This window comes from Acomys minous (assembly GCF_964271855.1).
Source record: "Acomys minous genome assembly, chromosome: 13".
Classification (NCBI taxonomy): domain Eukaryota; kingdom Metazoa; phylum Chordata; class Mammalia; order Rodentia; family Muridae; genus Acomys; species Acomys minous.
The window spans coordinates 667,461-685,190 of record NC_140495.1 but is presented as its reverse complement, the minus strand read 5'-3'; the positions used below and the strand labels follow the sequence as shown (position 1 = coordinate 685,190).

Here is a 17,730-nt window from a genome sequence, read left to right as displayed (position 1 = left end):
ATGCATGAGACAAAATTAGCATCTCTGGGAAAGATAGCAGGAGCTCAGCAGAAAGTGATAATCGAGCTACAATATCACAGGCATCACTTCCAAGAACAAGGTCAGTACAAAGTCAGAGGTGTCTATATCATTGACTGTCATTTCTAGGAGACCCAGCTATCTGCCCCTTTGAGGAACTTGGACTGAATAAGCGAGTACAAGCTATAATGTCTTAGTTACTGTTCTATTACTATAAAGAGACACCATAACCAAGGCAACTTATAGAAACATGCATTTAATTGGGGGACTGACTTGCAGTTTCAGAGGGTTAGTTCCTGATCATTACGGTGGGGAGTACGGAGGCTGGGATGGTGCTGGGGCAGAAGCTGAGAGCTTGCACGATTCACAGGTCAGTAGCACAGAGTGAAACTTCAAAGCCCACCCCAGGGACACACTTCCTCTAGAAGGCACACCCCTAACCCTTCCTAAACAGCCCACCAACTGCAGACCACGCCTTCAAATACATGCGCCTATGGGGGCTCTTCTCATTTAAACCACAACACACACCCACACAGCCGCAGCAGCACACGGGTGGGATTCTGTTTGCTCCTGAGTGCTCATTTGATGCTGTAGTTCTAACATTTTGTCCTGGACTCATAATGGTGCTGAGGGGGAGGGGCAGAAAGAGAAGCATAGAGTGAACTCTCACTGCACCTGCTCAGTCTACATGTTTGGCCAAGAGATACGTAAGGGGCCCTGCGACGGAGGCTTAGTGGGCGTTGAAGGCAAGTGCATATCAATTAGAAAAATCCCAAGGTTTGTGAAGAGGAGGCAGGGAACAGTACAGGAAGCACAAGATTTGTGCAGGTCCTAATGTAATGGTCACACAGAGTTTTAAGACGTTCTTGGAGGTCTTGGGGAGACGGCTTAGTGGTTAAGGCGCTCGCTGTGCGATCATGAGGACCTAAGTTAAGGTCTCCAGCACCCACATTAAAGCCCAGATGCAGATGTGTACCCCCGTACTCAGTGCTGGGAAGAGAAGACTGAAGGAATCCCTGGGGTTCACTTGCCAGTCAGTCTAGACAGTGGTGAGTGCTGGATTCAGTGAGAGACCCTGTCTCAAAAACTAAGGTAAAAGGCTAGAGAATCCTTGGTTCTGGCTACTTTCAGATGATCCAGGTTCAACTCCCAGAACCCACATGGTGGTCACAGCTGCCTGTCACTCAAGTTGCAGGGGATCCTGTATCCTCTTCTGACTTCCATGAGCATCAGAGACACATGTGGTAGACATACATACATACATATGGGAAAAACACTCATGTACATAAAATGAAATAATAAAAAAGATGATGTGGAGAAGACTGGAGGGCGACACCTGACATGAACCTGAGAGACCCAGAGCTAGATCCATGCAAGGGGTCCTCTCCAAATTCTCTACCTACAGAACAGTAAGCAAAGGGGAAGGGCTGCTGCGTCTGCTGTTCTGTTTCTCTACAACGCATCAATGCCACAAGCTTACTAACATCGAGCTTGAGCCATCCGTGGCTTTTGTTATTCATTATTTTGGCAGATTAAACTGTTATTTGAGCACTCTGATGCCATTAGAGAGAGGCTGGAGCCATACGCATCGCAGAGGAGTGTAGATGGAAGGAACTGCAGGCTTGAGCAGGTCTCAGTACCTCAGAGACGACCAAGGAGTACAGATGCCAGGCACATCTGTCACTTACACTCTCATCTGCAGGGCGCCTGTGAGATGCTCTGCTCCCTGCTCCCTGAGTAGCTCTGTCACTCACTTTATAATCTATTTGTGTCAGAGGAATGAAAAACAATGCTACTCCAGATGCCATAGTGTTTGCTTTATTTAAAACCTGAGGTTATAAAACATGTCCAAATGGCATAGCAGACACTATCAAAGCAGTATACTCAGGAATACCAAAGCCTCATCCCTTTGTGCAGATGAAGTGCTGGTGTTTGATGTGCTCCTGGGTAAGTCTTTGGCAGGTTGGGTTCCCTGACTATTTTCTCATAAGGCCATATGAAGCAAGGATTAGTGAATTAAAGTGCACTCCAAATGTTGAGCCTTCCCGCGGAGGCTCAGTGTCACTGCAGCACCAAAAGCAGTGTCTAGATTAAACACACATCAAAAGGCTCTAACAAGGCCCCTTGATCACAGAGGTCTTCTGAAACTTAAAAAGTGCTTGAGAAGGAAAAGGAAATTATGAATTAATTTTCCCGTTTCCTTGGAAGAAATAAGTGAAAGGAGGAAGATGGGATACGTGCAATTCTACGAGTAGTGTTTGCTTTGCAAATGTGAGCAGCATTCATCGTCTTCGCACCACACTCCACGGTGCTGAGGAGTCAAACATGTCTTCTTTCTGCCTCCTTTTTCAAAATCTCTCAGCCAAGAATTTTTTTCTCAGTCTAAAGAATTCTCACAGGAAGAATCACTGAGTCTGACTTTAAAAACAAAACACAAGAACATCAAACTACATCTGTAACAAGATTTCCTTCTTTTTGGACCAGGAGTAGCTTGATTACCTGGGGGACAATTGAAACTGTTCAGAAATGACATCTCCTTCATTTCTACTTCGCAAACCATATGGAGATTTTCAGCTCCAGAATTCTGCTTGAGAATTCCTTTGTCTGCGCTCGGACCAGGGCTAAAGCTAGAGCCCAGGGTGCTAATGTCAGCAATGCTCTCAGCGTTCACTCGGGCATGCAGGGCTACTCTGTCTCAGATACACTCTCCTGTGTCTTGGTGGCTAGTTTATTTCTTGCATGAAGTCTGGTAGTGCTTCAGTGGCACTGGCCACCAAGCAGCTGGCAACACCACTAAACACAGCTGCTACGAGGAAGGGCTCCCCTGGGAAAAGTCTGGCCCAGGATCTTAAGGATGCTTCCTTATGACTTTCAGTGTAACTTCTTCCTTAGTGATTCTTCAGTTGTCATTTTAATTTTTTAAAAAAAGTAACTCCAATAACTAAACCTCAGTAAAATTGAGAACTACTTAAAACCGTAAAGCTATGTATGAAAGGCACACGTGTACAGGGCCCAGTGTTCTGTACTATCCTGGTGCTCAGCAAGCGAAAGCATGGCCAGTGAGCTACAAGTCAGCATTGAGACAGGGCTGGTAAGCACCCACTGGAGCACTAGGCCGCCTGCACTGGAGCCTTTCACCTCAGTTCTGAGCTGGCTTCATAAGAACCGCACGGGCCTCCTGATGAGCAACAGAGGTTCAGGATAAACACAGAGGAAGGCCTCAGGCCCCTCCCAGGCCACCTTCACAACAGCAACTCAGTGAACTGTGCCTCTTGACACTCACGCTGGCGGTGGCACCAGCAGGAGGCCAGTGTCTCCAACACACCCTGGAGAAGCCAAGCAATAACTATGAGATCTTAGCTGCTGCTGCCCAAGTGAACAAGCTGGCATCAGCATTCCATTTGCAAGAGGGTGGAAGGGCTCAAAATAAGGTGATTCAGTCTTCAGCAATCTCGGGCCCCATACGGACCTACACAGAGCCATATTATTCTTCAAAGCCTTGGCTACACATGCTGGCCTCACAATGAACAAAGTCTTGGTGGTGGGAGTAAAAGGGGGCCACCGAGAACAGGAAGCTATGTAAGCTATCTATTTTCCTGTCCTAGAAAAGGAAACAGTAAACTGTCTGCAGTGGCAGATGTGAGCCGACTAGCAGGATGTAGGTAAACGCGGAGGGAGTGACTGGCAGATGGAAGCCAAAAAGTTATGACCTGTTTTTCTGTTTGTTGCTTCTTAAGTTACCAGAGACTGTTTGGAAGTGGTATTGAAAGTGGTTCTTACACTGGCTCTGCTCATTAGTGAACAACTAATGTCTGCAGGTGAGGCAGAAATCTGACGTTGATAACAAAGATGGGCCATGGGCTGACACGTGAGCTCCACTGTAGGGAGCTTAGCCTGTATTTGCACTCCTGCCATCCATATACAGAGCCGAAGCCTTCAGGCAGTAGCTGCTCTGGCTGGTGTGGTGTGTGTGTGTGTGTGTGTGTGTGTGTGTGTGTGTGTGTGTGTGTGTGTGTGTGTGTGTGTGTCTATGTGTCTGTGTGCATGTGGGATTTAGAGCTGCTGAGCGGCCTGGCTGAGCAAAGCCCCTGAGAATACAAAGGATCAGGAGGATAGCACAACTCAGGTCTCCCCAAGATTGCTAGGTGGGAGAAGCAGCTCCCACTTAAGGGAAAATTAAGGGGTAGAGTTATCTCTCACATGGTGGCCCTGTGGTCTCCTCCTCCTGGGACTACGCAAGGCTTCACAAGGTAGGCAGGGCAGTGGCCCATGGTCTATAGTCCTGGCTGTTGAGAGTAGACATTCTATCATGGCCACTTCTGGCCTGGCTGTTACCAACTGTGATCCCAGGCAAGGTCAATGGTGTTCCTAGAGTATAAATGTTTGGCAAGGTGTCTCTCTGGGTGAGAAGATAGTTGAGTCTTTCATCTGATCCTAAGGAGCCCTGGAGACTGAGAGTGATGGCTGCATGGAGCCACTGTGGATCTTGGCAGAGTAGTTTCTTAGGTGCAGCCCAAGGCCCCAGGCAGAACTTCTGGGCTGGTGAGCTGTAGCATAACTGATTTTCTTTCCTTTGTTTCTAATTTTTTAATTTAAAAAATTCTCTCTCTCTCTCTCTCTCTCTCTCTCTCTCTCTCTCTCTCTCTCTCTGTCTGTCTCTCTGTCTCTCCATCTCTCTCTCTCTCTCTCTCTCTCTCTCTCTCTCTCTCTCTCTCTGTGTGTGTGTGTGTGTGTGTGTGTGTGTGTGTGTGTGTGTGTGTGTATTTAACGCCATAGGTGAGGAGTGAGGAGGAGTAGTGTTTCCTGTGGATGATAAAGAGGTATCAAAGTTCAGGTACTGATGCTACGGGAAATCACTTCCATCGTAGATCACAGGGCGGTCAACAGTCAGGTGGTAAAATACTTTTTTGGAGATAAATCTGAAGAAACAAAAATGGAAAATGAAGGTGTTATTTTAGTGAAGACTGAGGGGTGCAGCTGTCACTGAATGGGCTTGGCTGGGTGTAGGAGGCAAAGTCAGCTCTGAAGACCACTTCAGTGTCCCTGGTTCCCAGCCCCATCATCTGCCTAGCTACTCTAGTAAAATGCTCTCCCTTAAGAAGGCCTATGTACTGTGACCAAGGAATTCGTGGAGCTTGCGTGTGGAGCATGGCTGTAAGTCTGGCCCTCATTTTCTAGTTGCTCTGAGGTGCCAGTAGTCAGGGCTTCATGGAGAGACAGACTAGGTGCTGTGGAGGCCGTGGCAGAGGCAGAATGGATGGCATGCTGGATATCTGTGTCAGTTCTGATCCGCATGTGCTGTGGGCAGAGTGCATTCTCCAAAGCATTACATCACCCAGGAGCCTGGTGGAGCCGCACACTGCCCTCATCACACTTAACCTAACATTCTCCAAGTTACTGCACTCCTGTCAGACTGTCGAGTGTTTTAAAAGGGGCCATCTCTTTTGATGAGCATTACTGAAGTTCAAATGATTAGTCTATGTTAATTGTCTTCAAGGTTGAGTGGTAAAAAAGAGCAAAATACATAATAATTACGTAGAAGTGTTTTATGCCAACCTTGTTTTGAGAGAACGATATATTATTTCTGTTACCATACTTGAAATCTTACAGTGACCATTGATAACGTGCAACATCAGCAGTGTTTTATTATATGAATGAAGAAAGCAACATTCCCAAACTGTGGAATGCATCCTTACAGCTGCCACATTAACACAATGTTATAACACAAGAAGACTAACAAGTCTTCTTGTTATGAAATGTAACATAACCACATGAAAAGAAATTATGAAGGCTGGGGTCATCACACACACACAAAATGGCCAACTAAGATGGGCGTGGAGGCGCACACCTTTAATCCCAGCACTAGGGAGGCAGAGGCAGGTGGATCGCTGTGAGTTTGAGGCCAGCCTGGTCTACAGAGTGAGTCCAGGACAGCCAGGGCTACACAGAGAGACCCTGTCTCAACAACAACAACAATAAAACAAAACAAGACAAAACAAAAGGGCTAACTAGAGCTGCAGCAGGAAGAACAGGGCTTGGCTACAGAGCCTCTCCTAACCCTGCCCCTCAGTGCTACTGCTGCTCACCCAGGTGGGGACCCCATGGACAGCTTTCTGGAAAGGCCGAGTATACTCAGAAGTCCTGCAGACTCAGGCAGAGAGCTCTCTTACCTAGGGATAAGTGGGAAGGTCACTTCAAGTCTCATAGGGACTGAGTGCCCAGGCCTGAGGAGTTGAGGTGGGTGGGTGGGGACAGCTTTTGCCTAGAGTATCCTATCAAGTTATTCTGCCAAAAGCCAAATGCCTGTGAGGGAGAAAGACAGTCACAGCCAAGACAGGTCTGTTTCAAGAGACAGCCCCAGTAAAGAAGCTACCTGGAAGCCAGAAGCCCTCTGTAGGGACAAATGTCTTGACTTGTGGGTGCAAGAGAGATGCTGTCTGTATGGGTGCTGTGTCCTGTTCCCTTTTCTAGCCACTGCTTATCATTTTTATATTCTCATGCTGACAACTGAGATCAGAACCCCCTGAGCCTGCAGCCTGCAATGACCCTCTGCCTGAAGCAATTGGGGAGCTCAAAATGGCAAAGGCTGCTCCTATGACATACAGCATTTGTCTCCTTTCTTAATCACTCACGTGCTCTTGGCCTCTCCTCCTATGGCCTGGCAGTGGGAATCAACCTGAGAGAGGTGAGCACTGCTCAGGATGAGGGATCAGCCATGGGACCTGGAGCACCACTAGCCCTCTGTGGAGCAGTGAGTGGTCGGTACACGGCATCACCCTGTAAGTGTCAGCCTACTGCTGCAGTTCCAATGGGAATGTCCCCCAAAAGGCTCACAGATTTGAACACTTGGCCCCTGGCATGTGGTGCTGTTTGGGGAGGCTGTGGAACTTTTAGGAGGTGAAGCTTTGCTGGAAGAAGCATGTCACTGGGGGTGAGTCTTGCCATATTTTGGTTTGCTCTCTTTGTTTCCTGCATGTGGTAAAGATGTGATCTGTCAGCTTCCTGCCCTGGCTGCCTGCTGCCATTACAGACTCTCCCTCGGAAACTAAAACTCCAAAAAGCTCCTTCCCTTAGTTGCCTTTAAGCATGGTGTTTCATCACAGTGACAGGAAAGTAACTGACAGACTTGATTTATAAAGCCTAGCATGAGCAGTGAACTGAGAAGAAGGGTCTAAAATACAGACTCACTAACAAAACACTTTGACAACTAAGTCTTGATTCTGAGTGTGTGCCTCAGTGCTGGAGAACAGGGACCATGATGCAGAGACACAGGTGGAGCCATGAGGCGCCATGACTAACTGAGGTACCTACCTGGAAAAGGTGTTGTCAAAGATGAGCAAGTAGATGCCGGGGGTTCGGACCTTCAGCTGGCCCCGGATGCTCTCCTTGTGGGAGCTGCACCGGGTGGTGGGGATGAGGACCTGGCAGGGAGAGCAGTGAGACGGCGTCACACAAGCTGTGAATCCTCTAGGTAGGGTAGCACTCCAACAAGGTCATAGATGTATAGGGCTGGGACTAGAACTTGGCCCCAGGAAGGGTGGGGTGTTACCTATTCAACTCACTGTGGGGAGAAGGCAGGTGTGAATTGCTCCTAGAACCCAGCACCCCTGACTGTACTACTGCCAAGCTGCTCCACCACCGGGAGGAGCAGAACTTTCATGCTCTAGGAAGCCAGGACTAACTCTAAATGTCCATTTGATCAGTGGCCTTGTGCAGGTCCTAGTGCTGTCCTTAGTTCTCAGAGGACTGAGTCCTGTCTGCATAGATGACCTTCAGCTTCCCTATAGAGCTCTGGGTCCGCTCTCCTCCATGGCTTTTCTTTTCTTTTCTTTTTTTTTTTTTTTTTGGTTTTTCAAGACAGGGTTTCTCTGTGTAGCCTGGCTGTCCTGGACTCACTTTGTAGACCAGGCTGGCCTCGAACTCACAGCGATCCGCCTGCCTCTGCCTCCCGAGTGCTGGGATTAAAGGCATGCGCCACCACGCCCGGCTCCCATGGCTTTTCTTATGGCTTCACCACAGGCTTCTCTTGGCTGGGTCCTGCTGGACTATGTGATTTTTTTTTTTCTTTCAGGGACCTCTATGGTAGGCTTCTCTTCAACTGCTTCTGGTGTCTATTCTGTTTATCCTACTGAACGAGAATTAAGCTCAGAGCCCCTTGCCTACCCATGACTGACTTCTATCCAGGTAGAGCAAATGTTCCTGTTAGTTGACTATCTCTAGGACACTAACTGCCTAATATTCACATTTTGCTCTAACCCAGTGTGTCTGACAGGCTTCTTAGCCTCCTGTTTATCATCTCAGAATTATGAATTTGTCCACAGGGGGAAAATCTGGGCACACAGTCTGTGGACCAGGACTAGTCTTTGGATGGTCAACCTTATCCCCACTGGGGCAAGGTCTTCTCCCTGACTACCAGCTAAAGCACAGGCCTAACCTTAAAACTGAAGTTATACGGGCTAGCAAAATGGCTAAGTGGGGAAAAGAGCTTGTCTTGCTAGTCTGACAATTTGAAAACCAGGTAAAAAGGTGAAAGTAGGGAACTAGTTCCATAAAGTTATCCTATGGTCTCCATGTACACACCATGAACACATTCCCTTTTGCCCTAAAACAAAAGAAAACTGAAGATGTGACAGGAAGAGATGACTACTATTCTAATTGGTTTCCCCTTCTTCTCCCATCTTAGAGGGACTTGCCTCCTAGTGCCCTGTGTGGTCCACTAAGAAAGCGACACATAAAGGGTTATACAGACCAGCAGCTCTATAGAACACTGTGAGCTGCTAATACAGCCAATGACCTCAGAAGTGACTACTTTTATCCACCCCCTTACCCTGCAGTCAGACAGTCTCACTCAGTGTGGGCTTCACTGTAGGCACAGGGCCCCTTCCAGGGGTATCTCTAACGTTTATCCACCCATATTGTGATTTCTACCTAGAACCACAGGTATATATTTTCTCAGGTCTCTTTCTGTTTAAACTTAGAATCCTTCAGGAACAGATCTGGTGTTATTCTGTATCTCTCTGTTCACAGTAGACTCTACAGAATCTGGGATATAACAAGATCTCAACTATGGTTGTTCAAGGATCCAGCAAAGGCCCTAAATGTTATTATGAGACCTGTGTGTAGCCATCTATTTTCTGAAAGGCCTAGGTTAGTGAAAAATCCCCTGAATAGGTACTAAAGATGTGGACATGGAAAGGCTGTCTAGGCTCATGACCTTTCAGGGGACCATAGACAGAGAAAATAGCATCTTCATAGCGGACTGACGACCTGGCCCTGAAAGGGCAGAGGAACAGCTAAGTATCCTAGACATGGGCCTTTTCTGCCCCCTTGTGTTCACTGTGGGGAAGGACATGGGTGGTCATTAAACCCAGGAAGGTCTGATACCTTGGAAGTCTGTCTGAGTCAAGGCTGGCTAAGCCAAGTCCCTCAGCTCCATCTGTCATGAGGACGAGTGGGTAAATAACAGAGCAATGGAGAAACCCCAAAGCTCAGAGACACTTACAGAGCTAAGGGCCTGGCACCTGGGGCCTGCAGGGTCACTATAACAGTGCAAGGGCTTCAGCTGCTGTTGCTTCATTTGGCCTACTGCTGCCAAACAGAAATGAAAGCTGCTGAAAATCAGCATTGAAGAGCCCCGACTTCTCATGACCGACTTCTATGCAGGTAGGGCAACTGTTTCTGTTAGTTGACTACCTCTAGGACACTAACTGCCTAAAATTCACATTTTGCTCTAACCTAGTACGTCTGACAGGCTTCTCTTTCTCTTGGGATTCAAATTCAAATTGCATTTCTCCACCCCCGCCCTCTCATTTGTTCACTTTACATCCCAATTGTGGCCCAGTCTCTCTTGCCTTGCAGTCCTACCTACCCTCCCACAACTCCCTCCCTCCGCCCCTAACATCTGACCTCAGCCTATCAAGTCTCACCTGGACTGCCTGTATCCTCTTCCTCTGCGGCCTGGCAAGGCTTCCCCACCAGGGGGAAGTGATCAATGTGGGGGGCCAGAGTCCATGTCAGAAGTGGTCCCTACTCGCCATATTATGGGACCCACAAGGAGACTGTGTGCCTATGGACTACATCTGAGCAGAGGGTCTAGGTCCTCACCATGCATGGTCCTTGGCTGGTGCATCAGTCCCTGCAGTACCCCCCTCCTCCACAGGGATTTGTTGGCTCCACTGGTCACTTTGTGGAGCTCCTGACCCCTCCAGGTCCTTCTGTTCCCCAACTGTTCCATAAGACTCCCTGTGTTCCACCCTGGAGTTTGGCTGTGTGTCTCAGCATCTGCTTGGATCCCCTGCTGGGTGGTGTCTTTCAGGCCCTCTATGGTAGGCTCCCTTCCTGTTGCTTCTCTTCAACTGCTTCTGGTGTCTACTCTGTTTATCCTACTGAATGAGAATTAAGCTTTCTCCCTAGGGTTGTCCTTGATTTTCAGTTTCTTTAGGTCTGTGTATTGTAGTGTGGTTATCCTGAATTATTTGGCTAATATCCACTTATAAGTGAGTACATGGCATGCCTGTCTTTCTGGGTCTGGGTTACCTCACTCAGGATGATTGTTTTGAGTTTCATCCATTTGCCTGGAAATTCCTTTATGTCTTTATTTTTAATAGTTCAGTAGTATTCCAGTGTGTAAATGTACCACGTATCTTTATCCATTCTTTGGTTGTGGGACATCTAGGTTGTTTCCAGATTCTGGCTACTACAAATAAAGCTGCTATGAACATAGTGGAGCAAATGTCTTTGTGGTGTGGTGGAGCATCTTTCAGGTATATGTCCAGGAGTGGTACAGCTAATTCTTGAGGTAGCACTATTCCCAATTTTCAGAAGAAGGGCCAGATTGATTTCCAAAGTGGCTGTATAAGTTTGCACTCCCACCAACAATGGAGGTGTATTCCCCTTTCTCCACATCCTCGACAGCATATGCCGTCACTTGAGGTTTGTTTGGTTTGGTTTTTCGAGACAGGATTTCTCTTGTATTCTTGGTTGTCCTGGACTTGGTTTGTAGACTCAGGCTGGCCTCCAACTCACAGAGATCCACCTGCCTCTGCCTCCTGAGTGCTAGGATTAAAGGCGTGCATCACCACACCCAGCCTGGCTGGCCACTTGAGTTTTTTATTTTAGCCAATCTGTAAGTGTAAGATGGAATCTCAGAGTCATTTTGATTTGCATTTCCCTGATGACTAGAGACACTGAGCATTTCTTTAAGTGTTTCTCAACTATTCTCAACTAATTCTCTGTTAAGAATTCTGTTTAGTGCTGTACCCCACTTTTAATTAGATTATTTGGTTTGGTGGTGTTTAATTTCTTAAGTTCTTTATAAATTTTTGATATTAGCCCTCAGTCAGATGTAGGGATGGTGGACATTTTTTCCCAGTCTGTGTGCTGCCCTTTTGTTCTGTTGACAGTGCCCTTTGCCTTACAAAAGCTTTTCAGTCTAATGAAGTCCCACTGATTAATTGTTGATCTTAGAGGCTGAGCTATTGGAATTCTGTTCAGGAAGTTGTCTCCTATGCCAATGAGCTCAAAGCTCTTCCCTACTTTTTCTTCTAACAGACTTAGTGTTTCTGATTCTATGTTGAGATTGTTAAGTGGACTTTAGTTTTGTGCAGGGTGGTAAGTAAGGGTCTATTTGCATTTTTCTACAAGCAGACATCTAGTTAGACCAGCACCATTTGTTGAAGATGCTATCTTTTTTACAATGTATGGTTTTGGCTTCTTTGTCAAAAAATCAAATGCCCATAGGTGTACGGGTTTATTTCTGGGTCTTCAATTCGATTCCACTGATCCACCTGTCTGTCTCTATGCTAGTACTATGCTTTTTTATTACTGTTGCTCTATAGTACAGCTTGAGATCAGGGATGGAGATTCCTCCAGAAGATCTTTTGCTGTATAGGATTGTCTTAGCTATTCAGGTTTTTTGGTTTGGTTGGTTGTTTTGTTTTTCCAAATGAAGTTGAGAATTGTTCTTTCAAGGTCTATAAAGAACTGTGTTGGCATTTTAATGGGAATTGCATTGAATCTGTAGATTGCTTTTGGTAAGATGGACATTTTTACTATGTTAATCCTACCGATACATGAAAATGGGAGATTGTTCCATCTTCTGATATCTTTTTCAATTTATTTCTTCAGAGACTTGAAGTTCTTGTCACACAGGCCTTTCACTTGCTTGGATAGAGTTACACCAAAATACTTTATGCTTTTTGTGGCTATTGTGAAGTATGTTGTTTTCCTAATTTCTTTTTCAGCCTGTTTGTCTTTTGTATAAAGGAGGGCTACTGCTTTTTTTAATTGATTTTTTTTAATCCAGCCACTTTGCTGAAGGTGTTTATCAGCTGTAGAAGTTCCTTGGTAGAATTCTTGGGTCCCATGTAGGCTAGGCAGGTTAGGAGCAGGCAAAGAGAACTCTAAGCTGAAGGATGTTTTGCTAGGGCTCTTCAGAGGCCTCTTCAGGATGGTAGACAATGGGTGTTGCACCCAGCTCAGCTCTGCTGGTTTCCCTGTCTTTTTTTCCAGTTGGGTTAGGCAGGAGAGGAGCACGCCTAGAGAGCTCCAAGCTGAAAGCTGCTTGAGTGCCCCTCAGGCTTCCTTGGTATGGTGGATAGTGTGGGTTGTGACCGGAGCCTGACTCACCTCTACTGGTTCTCTTTCTGTGACCCAGATGGGCTAGGTTAATAAGCAGCAGGTAGAGACAGATCTAAGCCCAAAGCTGCGTGGGTGTCCCACAGGCCTCTTTGGGATGGCAGCTAATGTGGGTTGTGACTGGTGCCGACTCATCTTTGCTTGTTAGTTCTGTGTCCAAGATGGGCCACGCCCTCAACTTGCATTTCTACTCTTCATTATTCCTCTCTGCCTTATAGACATGGGAAGTCAGAGCTGGGCATGGGAACCCCTCTTCCTCACCTCACAGTGAATCAGTACCTCCAAGCTCTAGACAGCCCTGTCCCAAGCCTTGTAATCTACCCAGACCTTCTGTGGCTCTGAACTACTCAATTTGGATTGCTCAGTGGGGTTGCTGAGGGTCGCCTGGACACACTGATTTAGTAATCTGTGCTTTGGCCTAAGGATTAGGGTTAAAAGGCTCTCCCTGGCTTTCTAGTGTACAGCCACAAGGCTGAGAACTGCAGTCCCACACTGCCAACATTTTATACCTAGAGTAGCATGGATTTTATAAAGCTCAGCTGCCAAGTCGTACTGGAGCCCTCCTCTGCAGAGCTCTGTAAAGAAGCCATCATTAAACAGAATCCTCTCTCTTGTATGTCTCTGAGATTTACCTACAGCTCTATCCCAAGGTCAGATGAAACACATGAGGCACAGAAGTAACCTTCAGCTATATGAAGACAGCTCTCCTGAAACTGACTTCTGGGTCATGTTTCCCCAAGGTAATCAAGTCTTAGGTGCTTTGTCTGCTCTGGGGAAGGTGTGCTCAGGTGCCTCGAGTGTATTAAGGACCGTGGTAGGGAGCCCGGCCTACCTTGCACTGGTCGAGCGGTGTGTCTTCTGTCTCTTGGAAGACCACACTGAAGGAGATGCTTTTGGGGTCAGAGGAGAAGACCCAGCTGATGGTGAGGCCAGGCTCAGTCACAGTGATGGGGATCAGGCTGTAGGTACTGGACCTCACAAACAGCTCCCTGCTGCCCTCTCCAAAGCTGGTGATCTCCTCTACTGTGAAGGGTAATTTGATCCTAAAATAAAAGTTTAAAGAGGAATCTGTTTCAGTGGATTAGCTGAGGCTTTGAGGTAACTGGAGCTTTGAGACTCTTGGTAGGTAAAACCCGGGCACTCCTGACTAACATGTTTATGAAATGCTCAGCTCAGACAAAAGCTTTAGTTTGAGTGCTTACCACATGGCTGGCATCGTTCCTGACACGGAGTCACAGCTGTGAAAGATATAGGGTGGCCTTGCCCACATGGAGCTGAAAGCCCATGGAAACTACGGAGCCAGCCTGACTGGCTCTGAGTTTCTTATGGGTTTAAGTGGGATGATTTGGTCCTATCATACCTGTGAAGATGCCCCACAACTCAGCCACTCTCTTTTCCCCTTTAAGTTCTGCCTCCTCCTGTCACCTAATCAGAAACACCTCCCCCAGTCTCTTTTCAGATTTACGTGAGAGTGAGTGGAAGGGTTGAACCTGGGAGAACCTGGGTCAGATTTCACAGTTGTCTTGAGTTTTATTTTCCAAGGTTATCGAATGGGAACAACCGTGTTTTCCTCACATGGCCATTTTGATAACAATGAAGATGGTGCAGTTGAGAAGAAGCCTCTGACCTCTTCCTATGGGCAAGCATCCTTGGATCTACTTGGGGGCAGACTGTTGCAACAGTCTGAAGCTGGCCCACCATACTGCATGACTGGGTGAGAGAACATCAGAAGATGAGCCTGATTGGGTGGGAATCCTCACTGCCACTAATTCCAGGTGCCTTCCAGGTGAGTAGTGTTTTCTCTTTCCTCAGCCATTCAAAGACACGATGCATAGCCCAGGATTATGGGAAAGTAGAACTCAGCCTCTTGGCTCAGTTCCTCAAGCATGAAGCAAGGCCTCCCTCAGTTATACAATCTTCAGTGTTCCCAAAATGGCCATGTGAGGAAAACATGGGTGTTCCCACTCTACAGACTTGGAAAATAAAACTCAAAACAACTGTGAACTCTGAGCCAGGTTCTCTCAGGTTTGACCTACAGTAATCACCCTTCTACTTGCAGAGGACCTGAGCTCAGTTCATAGGGCTCATGTAGAGTGGATCACAACTGCCTGAAATTCTCGTCTAGCTGCTGGGAACTCTGGTCTCCAAAGGCACCTGCACTCACATACGAGCACACACAATCTCAATCTCTCTCTCCCCCCCCTTAAAATAGTTAAAAATAAATAAAACAACAAAACAAATTGGTGGTGTACACTGTTAATCCCAGAACTTGGGAGGTCCTATCAATCCTGGCTAAACAAGGTAACATGCATCATTACCTACCTCCCCAGGCCCCAACTTGTTTTATTTGAGAAAAGGTCTTTTTACTCAGCCCTGGCCTTGAACTCAGAATCCTCTTGCCTTAGTTTCAGAAGTACTTATGATTATAGGCATATATGTTCCACCATGTTTGATTCAATTATTCTTGTAATAATGAAAAAAGAAAGAAAAAGCATATAAATACACAAAAACTACCAGAGGAAAAAAATTTTAAGAAACAACAGAACAAAATTTTAGGACTTAAAAGTGTAACAACTAGACAAAGGAGGGCTGCCAGGTCCCAGGAACATCCAACCTCTGGCCTAGAGCTCTACCCGCCTTGCAGAGGAAGCCTGCATGGGCTTCAGGGACACACAGGCCCAGCCTCCAGGCTCCTGGGCCCCTGGATCATCTAGCCTTCAGACCAGGGTTCTACCCGCCTTCTCAAGGAAGCCTGGCAGGGGCCCCAGAGATACACGTCTCCAGTCTCTGGCTCACAGCCCCATCCACCTTCCTGGGAAAGTCTCCCAGGCCCCAGGGTCATCCACCCTACGGCTATGGCCCTACCTGCCTTCTCGAGAACATCTGCTGGACCAGACCCCAGGATCATCCAGGTTAGATGCCCCCCAAGCCCTACCTGGGGGTCCAACTAGGACACAGCCAGCAGAAGAGAGCTGCAGGCTACTCTCTGGGTTCCAGCCTGCAGCCCATGGCTCTATCTGCCTTCCTGAGGAAGCTTACCAGGCCCCAGGAACATTTAAGCTCTGGACCACAGCTCTACCCACCTTCCCTGAGGAGTCCTGCAGGCACCAGAAACACTCAGCCAACAATACGGACAACCAGATGACTAAAGGCCAGTGTAAGAACACAACCAACAAGAGCCAGGGCAATATGGCACCACCAGACAGCTATCCTACTACAAGTCCTTGGATATCCTAACACAACAGAAACACAAAACCTTAAATCTATTCTTATGATGATAGAGGCCTCTAAAGACAAAACGAATAAATCCCTTAGAGAAATATAGGAATTACAATAAAACAGGTGAAGGAAATAAATAAAATGGCCAAGACTAAAAATGGAAATAGAAACAATAAAGAAAACATAAACAGAGGTAATCCTGGACATGGAAAATTTAGGGAAGACAACAGGAACTACAGAAGTTAGCATCACAAACAGAATACAAGAGATGGAAGAGAGACTCTCAGGTGTAGAAGTCAATACATCCATCAAAGAAAATGTTAAATCTAACATAAAATATCCAAGAAATCAGGGACACCATAAAAAGACAAAAACCTCAGAATCGTAGGATTAAAAAGAAAGAGAAGATTCCCACCTTCAAGGACCAAAAATATTTAAAGCAAAAATCTCAGAAAAAAATTTCTCCAATCTAAAGAAAGAGATGCTTATTAAACATACAAGAACCGTATAGAACATCAAATAGATTGGACCAGAAAAGAAAATCTCCCCGCCACATAATAATAATCAAAACACTAAATGTACCAAAAAAAAAAAAAAAACCAAAAAAATATTAAAAATTGAAAGGGAAAAATGCCAAGTAACATAAAGGCAGATCTATTAGAATTACACCTGACTTCTCAACAGAGACTCTAAAAGCCAGAAAAAACTGGGCAGATAGATATCTTGTAGAACCTAAGAGACCACTGATGTTGGCCCAGACTGCTATACCCAACAAAACATTCAATCACTAATAGATGGGGGAAACAAGATGTTCCATGAAAAAAACAAATTTAAACACTATCTATGCACAAGTCCAGCCCTACAGAAGATAATAGAAAGAAAACTCCAACCCAAGGAGGTTAGTTACACCCAAGAAAACACAGGAAAAAAATAACTCCACTCTAGCAAAATCAAAGAAGTGTGTGTGTGTGTGTGTGTGTGTGTATGTGTGCATGTATGTGCGCGCGCGCGCGCGCACACACACACACACACACACACACAAAACCACCACCAACCTTAAAGTAACAGGAACTAACAATCATTGGTCATTGATATCTCTCAACATTGATGGATTCAATTCTACAATAAACAAGACACACGCTAACAAAATGGAATAGTAAACAGATCTATCACTCTGCTGCATACAGGAAACACACCTCAACATCAAAGATAGACATTACCTCATAGTAAAGGCCTGGAAAAAGATTTTTTTTTTCCAACAAATGGACCCAAGAAGCAAACTGGTATAGCTATTCTAATATCTAAATAAATTAAACTCCCAACCAAAATTAATCAAAAGAGATGGGGAAGGACATTTCATACTTATCAAAGGAAAAATCCACCAAGAGGACACCTCAATTCTGAACATCTATGCCCCAAATACAAGGGCAACCAAATTTGTAAAGTTTAAATCACACACAGAACCCAACACATTAACAGAGGGAAACTCCAATACTCTTACTCTCAACAATGGACAAATCATCGACACAGAAACCAAATAGAAAAATAATTAAACTAACAGATGTCATGGTCAAATGGACCTATCAGATATCTACAGAAATTTTCACCCAAACACACACAAAAATATACCTTTGTTAGCACCTCATGGAATCTTCTCCAAGGTTGACTATTTGAGTCACTCACAAAGCAAGCCTCAACTGATACAAGAAAATCGAAATAACCCCTTGTATCAGATCACCACAGACTAACGCTGGACTTCAACAACAACAGAAACAACACAAGGCCTACAAACTCATAGAAACTGAACAACTCTCCACTCCATAACCACTGGGTCAGGGAAGAAATAAAGAAAGAAAT

The 17,730-nt window shown here is 46.0% G+C and overlaps 1 protein-coding gene across 4 annotated transcripts in view; it reads right to left on the bottom strand.

Moving 5' to 3' along the window:
- Positions 1–1,814: 1,814 nt before the first annotated feature.
- FYCO1 (FYVE and coiled-coil domain autophagy adaptor 1) overlaps positions 1,815–17,730 on the bottom strand; it is a gene marked incomplete at its 3' end in the record, with an annotated part of 81,643 nt that continues 65,727 nt past the window's right edge. For 3 of the 4 annotated variants that reach the window (XM_084752811.1, XM_084752813.1, XM_084752812.1), the window contains exons 16-18: positions 13,487–13,697; positions 7,330–7,439; positions 1,815–4,937 (exon numbers count right to left, since the gene is read on the bottom strand). In XM_084752811.1, coding sequence (XP_084608937.1) covers positions 4,862–4,937; positions 7,330–7,439; positions 13,487–13,697 — 397 coding nt within the window. Of the gene's footprint in view, positions 4,938–7,325; positions 7,440–13,486; positions 13,698–17,730 lie in introns of those variants that run through there. The other variant, XM_084752814.1, reaches the window with a different exon arrangement.